The 9327-nt window shown below is 35.2% G+C and overlaps 1 protein-coding gene across 1 annotated transcript in view; it reads left to right on the forward strand.

The window, feature by feature from the left end:
- The first annotated feature begins 868 nt into the window (after nt 1-868).
- Nucleotides 869-9327, forward strand: part of LOC137639430 (basic salivary proline-rich protein 4-like) — a 12023-nt gene continuing 3564 nt past the window's right edge. Inside the window, exon 1 of the mRNA XM_068371703.1 lies at nt 869-912. Within this exon, the coding sequence (XP_068227804.1) occupies nt 869-912 (44 nt within the window). The remainder of the gene's footprint in view (nt 913-9327) is intronic.

Here is a 9327-nt window from a genome sequence, read left to right on the forward strand (position 1 = left end):
TCTTGGGGAGAGAGAGAGAGAGAGAGAGAGAGAGAGAGAGAAAAAAACTCCAATTTCATACTACCAACTCTATTTTCCTTTTCAAATTCTAGAGAGAAAGAGAGAGAGAGAGAGAGAGAGAGAGAGAGAGAACTCCATTTTCATACTACCTATCCATTTCCTTTTGAAATTCTAGAGAGAGAGAGAGAGAGAGAGAGAGAGAGAATCAACGACTTCGTCAGCTTCTACAGAGCCACTTAAACTTATCAATCCTCCAACTATTGGTACATAGCCTTCACTTAATAGGCAATGAGAGGTAGTTCGCTTCGCTATACCCCTTGCCTCTGAGTCTATCGTCTTCAATGAAACTATTGCGGAAACAAAATGTACTTCATAAACTCTTTATGTATTTAAATTTGAATGGGAGCTACAGAAATAAATTTAATATGGTTAGATGTATATACAGTACATGTACAAATACATCTATCTATCAATCTATCTATCTATCTATGAGGATGTATAAGAGTTTTATGATGAAATGAATTTAAACAATTCACATTTTTACTGTGTATACAGTATACACACATTACATATATATATATATATATATATACATACGGAGAGAGAGAGAGAGAGAGAGAGAGAGAGAGACTCAAAAACGAAAAAAAAATCAAAGCTTAGTTCTTATATATACGGAGAGAGAGAGAGAGAGAGAGAGAGAGAGAGAGAGAGACTCAAAAACGAAAAAAAAATCAAAGCTTAGCTCAGCTCTTGGGAATTGAGTTAATCATAATGCTCATAAGAGAGAGAGAGAGAGAGAGAGAGAAAGAGAGAGAGAGAGAGAGAGAGAGAGAGCTAGCTCCCACATCTAAAAAGACTACTGTAAACAATGCCGCCACTTTACCACACCTGTGACGTCGGTACCATCAAAGGGTACGACATTGGGCCAACAAAGGGATGGTTTAGTGTTATTGACGTAAAGATTACGGGAAGTTTTTACGAGAAATAAAAGATTACTCGTTCTGCAATTGCGAGTAAGAGCTGGATAGCATTGGATAGCACATATCAATGGCGATACTGCAGAGGATAGAGAGGATAGGGAACGCATGGTCGATCCATACTGATTCGAAAAAAAAAAGAAAAAAAAAGAAGAGAGAGAGAGAGAGAGAGAGAGAGAGAGAGAGAGAGAGAGAATGTAGGCGTTTGCTGAATTTATTGATAATTCATAAAATATTGGTTGGTTGATTTGAAGTTTCCTGGGATCCTAGAGAGAGAGAGAGAGAGAGAGAGAGAGAGAGAGAGAGTATGTAGGCGTTTGCTGAATTTATTGATAATTCATAAAATAAAGTTGGTTGACTCGAAGTTTTCTGGCATCCTGACATCTGAGGTCATTGACGCCGATATCATTTATTATAAATAAAGAGCCCCTGGGCTTCCTGCTTTTCCAACTAGGGTTGTAGTTTAGCAAGTAATAATAATAATAATATCAATAATAATAATAATAATAAGTAATAATAATAATAATAGTAATAACAATAATAAAAAGGATATTCAATTAAAACCATAAAAGCAAAGATGACATTACAAAAGTTGAATGGATTTCAGAAGCCCTGCTTCTGAAATAAAGCTAAAAATACCACTAGCATGGTAGGACACATCCTGTCCAAGAATCTTTGCAAGGATGAACCTGCCATCCTTACCTCGAGCCTCAAGCAGATACCTATTTCTTTCGGTACTCTAAGTGGGGCATTCTGTCAACCAATTCATCACTGTCAAGAGTAACAAACAGTCGTAATATGGCATGAAATAGTGACGCATCAAAGTGAAATAAAAGTGTTTTGTAGTGATAACACATTCATAAAGCACTCATTTATAAAGAAGGATTTGTAACAATAGCAGAAAACTAAGTCATAATTCAATCATCTCTTTCGGGGGTTGTCATAACTGTCAATCAAGATCCAAAGACTTTAAAAAGGACTTGAGAATACTCTGCGGGAGTATCAGTGTGTTTCTATCTTTCTTACTTCCATCTACGTTTTGGAATATTAAAATTAGTTTTTCTTTTATATGTTTGGATGTCGCAGAACACTTCATAATTACCTCCGCCTAAGAAGTTGGGAGGAGATTATGCTTTTACCCGTGTTTGTCCGTTTGTTTGTGTATGAACAACTTCCTGGCCACAATTTTACGCATAGAGTAATCAAACTTCCATGGATGAATTATGTTAGGACGTGGAAGTAATCTAATTTTTGAAAGCCCTAGGTCAAAGGTCAAGGTCGAGCAAAAGGTCAAGAAATAAGCTGGCGTGGCGGAGATCTGCGCCCTCCTGAGTGCCCCTCTAGTTCAATTAGAAATTGTTTTCGATCAAGAAAAGCAGCATTTCGCTATCCTGACCTAACATTCTTTTTATACAATGACGCTTCGAGAGAGAGAGAGAGAGAGAGAGAGAGAGAGAGAGAGAGAGTGTATGTGTGTGTGTGTGTGTTTTACAAGGATTTTGAATGTCTCAGATTTTTAGTCCATTCGGAGATGCCATTTGTTCTTAGGCAGAGAGAGAGAGAGAGAGAGAGAGAGAGAGAGAGAGTCAAAGTCAAAAACCTTTTATAAGGATTTTGAATGTCTCAGATTTTTAGTCCATTCATAGAAACCCATTTTTTCTCAGGCAGAGAGAGAGAGAGAGAGAGAGAGAGAGAGAAGCATCCGGTATCAAACCTGAGAACGATCTTACCTACCGACAGTTACCCCAGAGGGAGATGTACATCCATGTCTGAGGTCAGCCACCGCCAATATGCAACCTTTCCCCTGAGGGACTTTATGCAAATAATCTCAACGAGTTCGAAGGATAACAGCTTCCGGCCTGGGTATTCAATCTAAGCTGTGAGCATTGTTGCCAGGTTGGCCTTTTTTAGGCAAAACACCTGGTATTTGACCTTTTTTTAAATGGGTTGGCCTTTTTCAGGCCAAACACTTCATATTTGACCTTTTTTTAAAAAAATGGGTTGGCCTTTTTCAGGCCAAACACTTCATATTTGACCTTTTTTTAAAATGGGTTGGCCTTTTTCAGGCCAAACACTTCAAATTTGACCTTTTTTTTAAATGGGTTGACCATAAGCAATATCATATAAAGAAAGCTTGGCCTTATATGTTATAATTTTGGCTATGTTTTACTAATGGGTTGGCCTTTTTCAGGCCAAACACTTCATATTTGGCCTTTTTTTTAAAAAAATGGGTTGGCCATTAGCAATATCATATAAAGAAAGCTTGGCCTTATATGTTATAATTTTGGCTATGTTTTACTAATGGGTTGGCCTTTTTCAGGCCAAACACTTCATATTTGGCCTTTTTTTAAAAAAATGGGTTGGCCATTAGCAATATCATATAAAGAAAGCTTGGCCTTATATGTTATAATTTTGGCTATGTTTTACTAATGGGTTGGCCTTTTAAAGCTTCTGTTGATTATAAGTTGGCCTTTTCTCAATTAGAAAAACTGGCAACACTGAGTTGGAGTGCTCGGTACACGTATAAATTTTTTTTAAGCTTCAAAGAACAAATGAATTAACGGATTGTATTTACTATCGGAATTTATATAAACAGACTATCTTGGGTAAAGATTTTTTTTTACCCCAATTAGGCGTATAACAATGCGACTGCTAATTACATTATATAAGTGTGTCTATTATATCATAAACAGTGTGTCGTTATAATTTCATCTAGGATTCTTGAACGCTTGTTGATATACACACAGGAAATAAAAACAGGTGTATATACATATGTATACACATTTATATATATATATATTATATATACATAAATATATATATATATATATATATATATAAATATATATATATATATAAATATATATATATATATATATATATATATTTATATATAAATAGGTGTATATACATATGTATACACACATATTATATATAAATATATATATATATAATATATATATATATATATATATATATATTATATTGTATACATATATACACACACACAGTATACATACTTCTCTTCGCCTTCAGCTTTTCCCATTTCTATATAGGGTCGCTGTTTCTAGTCAGCCTTCTCCATCTTACTCTGTCCTGTAAGTCTTGTTCTAATAGACCCTTTTCTTTCATATCATTCAAAAAATAATAATATATATACTTACATATATACATAGATGAATGATGGACTTATAAAAGGTTATTGAACAAATCTCAGGCTGAAGAAAAAATTACCTGAGTCAGTCAACGAGGAGAGTATTTTGCTTAGTATAGTGACCGATTAAAAGCGTGAGAAATACTGCTATATAATAATAATAATAATAATAATAATAATAATAATAATAATAATAATAATAATAATAATAATAGAGGAGGCAAAGGCACTAGCTATAGTGAAAGAATAAACGAATGCTTGAAGCATGGAACACAGAAGTTAGTGATAGATATGGAACAGCTATGAAGTGATGGATAAATAAGGTCGTCTATCAAAGGTCTATTATGCAGTGCATTTAGGGGGTTAGACGGAATGCTGATGAGCATTCGGTATAGATGTAAGAAGCCTTATAGAAGGAAGATTTCTGCACAATAGGTTCATCCATGATTATGGTTTTTTTCTCACTAGTAACAGACTAATAGAAACACCATAATGGAGAAAATAATTTGTTATAACAAGAATGAAGACCTAACTCTTATATGCGCTCTCTCTCTCTCTCTCTCTCTCTCTCTCTCTCTCTCTCCTCAAGTTGAACCTTATTTCTTAAAATTTTCAAACGTTAAAAAGTTTATCTTAATATCTACCAACGAAGAAAATCCTGGCGACAGTATTACGGTTCTCATAAACCATTCAGAAGATATTCTACAAGAGCAAGTTTAGTACGTACAATAAGGATGTGACGTCACAAAGAGTAAGATTTATGCGTACACGAACAAAACAAAAAAATATAATTATAATTTCAAGCTCATTTTCCTTGAACATCATAAAAGGAAGACAGGAAAAGGAGTATCATAATAAAAAGAGAGAGAGGTGTGGCTTTCCATGTATATGATTAATGGGAATGAATGAATTTGAACTTGAATGTATTTAATATACCATGCCATATATAATTTTGCAAATTTAGAAGTATTTTTCATATTCATATAAGCCACATATTACTTCATTCTGATATCTGGATTCTCTCGACCTCGGGATCAGAGACCCAAGTGGAAATCAACTCAAAGATGATAGCTTCTGGTCGACTGAGGTTCCATTGATTTAGCAACTAAGCCACAAACAGTTACTAAGTCAATGGAACCTCAGTTTCTTGGGCCCGGGTTCGATTCCCAGGTCGATCAGAAGCTATAATCTTTTGAGTTGATTACCCCTTGGGTCTCTGATCCCAAGGTATAGAGAGAATCCAGATATTACTGTTCCTAAAATATTTTATTTTTTCCTTGTTTCCTTTACTCACTGGGCTAGTTTTCCCTGTTGGGGCCCCTGGGCTTATAGCATCCTGCTTTTCTAACTATGGTTGTAGCTTAGCAATTAATAATAATAATAATAATAATAATAATAATAATAATAATAATAATAACAGAAGGAGTACAATACATGGCTCATATGAATACCATGGCATGTATAGAAAGTCCCGTAAGATGATATAGGGAAAGAGAGCATAATATGCCTTTACCCTTTAAGATCAATGCTTACCTTGTCAAAAGCAATCCTTTTTCAAGTCAAGTAAATAAGTTCGCTTTTTATGACAGTCAACTGACAGCCAACTACCTCATTCAGTGCACATGTCCCCTGGGGGTTTACAAACAAGGAAACATTTATACCGCACCTTTCCTCACCTGAGATTGATTGATTGATTGATTGATTTTGAGTTATCTGGTATCTTGACATCGAAGGTCATTGACGCTGATATCGCTTGTTATGAATAAAAATGGAAAATTGAATCTAAAAACATAAAAGCGAAAATTTCAGTATGAAATTTGAATAGCTTTTTGAAGGCATGCTTCTTAAATATCTTAGAGAGAGAGAGAGAGAGAGAGAGAGAGAGAGAGAGAGTGTTTTACAAGGATTTTGAATATCAGACTTTTCTGTCCATTCACGGGGACTCCATTTGCTTTTGGGCAGAGAGAGAGAGAGAGAGAGAGAGAGAGAGAGAGAGAGAGTGTGTGTTTTACAAGGATTTTGAATGTCTTAAAGACTTTTTTATACATCCTCGGAGAAGTCATTTGCTCTTGGGCAGAGAGAGAGAGAGAGAGAGAGAGAGAGAGAGAGAGATAGGAGTGGTTTACAAAGATTTTGAATATATAAGACTATTTTGCCCATCCGCGGAGACCCCTTTAGCTCTTGGAGAGAGAGAGAGAGAGAGAGAGAGAGAGATAGGAGTGGTTTACAAAGATTTTGAATATATAAGACTATTTTGCCCATCCGCGGAGACCCCTTTAGCTCTTGGAGAGAGAGAGAGAGAGAGAGAGAGAGAGAGAGAGAGAGAGAGTGAGTGTGTGTGTGTGTGTGTTTTACAATGATTTTGAATGTCTCATGATTTTTTGTCCATCCGCGGAGACCCCATTTGCTCTTGGATTGAGAGAGAGAGAGAGAGAGAGAGAGAGAGAGAGAGAGAGAGGGAGAGAGAGAGACCCTAAAGGTTTTCCCACAGCAGTGATTGACAAAGGATGCCCATCTCCCCGTGAACCATTCCATCCTAACAATAATAATAACGGCGGAAACTCCAACAAAAGAAGACAAAGGAGGGGGATCTGCCTCCCTTCATATCTTACGCTGTTCTTACGTCGAAAACAGGTTTGCCTCAATGACAACTGTACTTATGAGGGTAAATCAAAAAGTCCATATTGCAAATGTATATAATCACCTACATCCTTTCTTCCCAGAGGGACCTAATTGACAAGAGTATGATGTTAATTTGTATGTATAATATATCAGGATGTTTGAACGTCTTTCTATTTTATACGTATCAGTTATTAAATGTTTCTACATTATTTTTATGGTCTACATTTTCTCATTCTTTCTAGCATATATCTAAGATGTTAGGAATTATCTTAATCAAGTAGTCGAATACGTAAAACTTTAAACTGGCAGCAAATGTTTTTATTTTGAACCTGCTGACTTAAGTCTCTTTTTATAATTCATACAGGAAAGATCTTTTTCAATGTTGTTACTGTTCTTAAAATATTTAATTTTAATTATTAATTACTTCTCAAGTAGCTTATTTATTTCCTTTCCTCACAGAGCTATTTTTTCCCTGTTGGAACCCTTGGGCTAAAGTATCCTGCTTTTCCAACTAGGGTTGTAGCTCACCTGGTAATAATAATATTCCATACTTCTCAGTTACTAAACATTTCTATACTTTTTCATAGTCTACATTATATCAAATTTTTCGAACATGTATCTAGGACCTCCCACACCCCCAAAAAATTACTTACACATAGGTGGTAATGCTGATGCGATTCCTCAAATGCACAATAACCCACCAAGTTATCAGAACCGGTCGTCCAAAATATCTATGAGAATTGCTACATATTGTGCAACCAAACAAATCGTCCTGACACGAAAATAGTTACAGGTGGTTTCAAACTATTGGAACCTAGATTAATGTCTACTTTAGGCTCCAGAGCTTTTAAATATGCGGCCCCAAGACTATACAATAGGCTCCCACGAAACATCCGAATAATTGAAGATGTTAAGGCTTTCAAGAGGAAACTGAAGACTTTCTTATTTAGTGAGTGTTTTGATAGTGATGATCAAACATTAAACGAACAATACGCATTGTGAAATGTTAAATGCTCCCGAATGAACATCATAAAAACACCGTGGAGGTCCTGTAGAGAGTAGGGTTCCCCAAGGTGGGGTTCCCCTGCTGTACGGGACCAGATAAGCAGCCCTTAAAGTAAAGTAAGTAAAACTTATTATTATTATCATTATTATTATTACTAGCCAAGCTACAACCCTAGTTGGAAAAGCAAGATGCTATAAGCCCAAAGGGCTCCAATAGAGAAAAATAGCCCAGTGAGGAAAGGAAATAAGGAAATAAATAAATGATGTGAATAAATTAACAATATATCATTCTAAAAACAGTTACAGCGTCAAAACAGATATGTCCTATATAAACTATTATCAACGTCAAAAACAGATATGTCATATATAAACTATAAAAAGACTCATGTCAGCCTGGTCAACATAAAAACATTTGCTCCAACTTTGAACTTTTGAAGTTCAACTGATTCAACTACCCGATTTTGTAGATCCTTTTAATCCTTCAAAAACATGGTAAAGAAAATTTTTATATATTCATAAAACCATACTCTATGGGAACCAATTTTCCCAAAATCTAATTTAGTATTTCACAAGGAGTACAGCTCCGACAGTGGGAGGACTGAAACTGAAGCCAGACATCTATAAGAGGAAAAAGGATTCTAAACAACACTTAAGTGGGAAGACTGAAACTGAAGCCAGACATCTATAAGAGGAAAAAGGATTCTAAACAACACTTAAGTGGGAAGACTGAAACTGAAGCCAGACATCTATAAGAGGAAAAAGGATTCTAAACAACACTTAAGTGGGAAGACTGAAACTGAAGCCAGACATCTATAAGAGGAAAAAGGATTCTAAACAACACTTAAGTGGGAAGACTGAAACTGAAGCCAGACATCTATAAGAGGAAAAAGGATTCTAAACAACACTTAAGTGGGAAGACTGAAACTGAAGCCAGACCTCTATAAGGGAAAAATGGATCCTCCACAACACTTAAACGAAAATTGTGTCAATGCCGGTAGACCAATTCTATTACGTGAGATACTTTATATTCTCGAGATTGGCCGTACGGATCATGAAAGAATTCTGTATAATACGGTTTTGAACAGAATGATGAGATTCTGTATATAAGGGAAAAAATAGAAAATTCTGTATAATACGGTTTTGATCAGAAGGAAAAACGAGAGAATTCAGTATAATACGGTTTTGAACAGAAGGAATTATGAGATTCTGTATATAAAGGAAAAAATAGAGAATTCTGTATAATACGGTTTTGATCAGAATGAAAAACGAGAGAATTCAGTATAATACGGTTTTGAACGGATGCAATTATGAGAGAATTCTGTATAAAACGGAAAAAAAATGAAAATTCTGTATAATACGATTTTGAACAGAAGGAAAAACGAAGGAATTCTGTATGATACGGTTTTGAACAGATGCAATTATGAGAGAATTCTGTATAAAACGGAAAAATTAGAGAATTCTGTATAATACGGATTTGAACAAAATGAAAAAGGAGAGAATTCTGTATAATACGGTTTCGAACAGAAGGAAAAATTATACTTTGTATAATACAGTTTTGAACAGAAGGAA

Source organism: Palaemon carinicauda, chromosome 4 (genome assembly GCF_036898095.1).
Source record: "Palaemon carinicauda isolate YSFRI2023 chromosome 4, ASM3689809v2, whole genome shotgun sequence".
NCBI classification, from domain to species: Eukaryota; Metazoa; Arthropoda; class Malacostraca; order Decapoda; family Palaemonidae; genus Palaemon; species Palaemon carinicauda.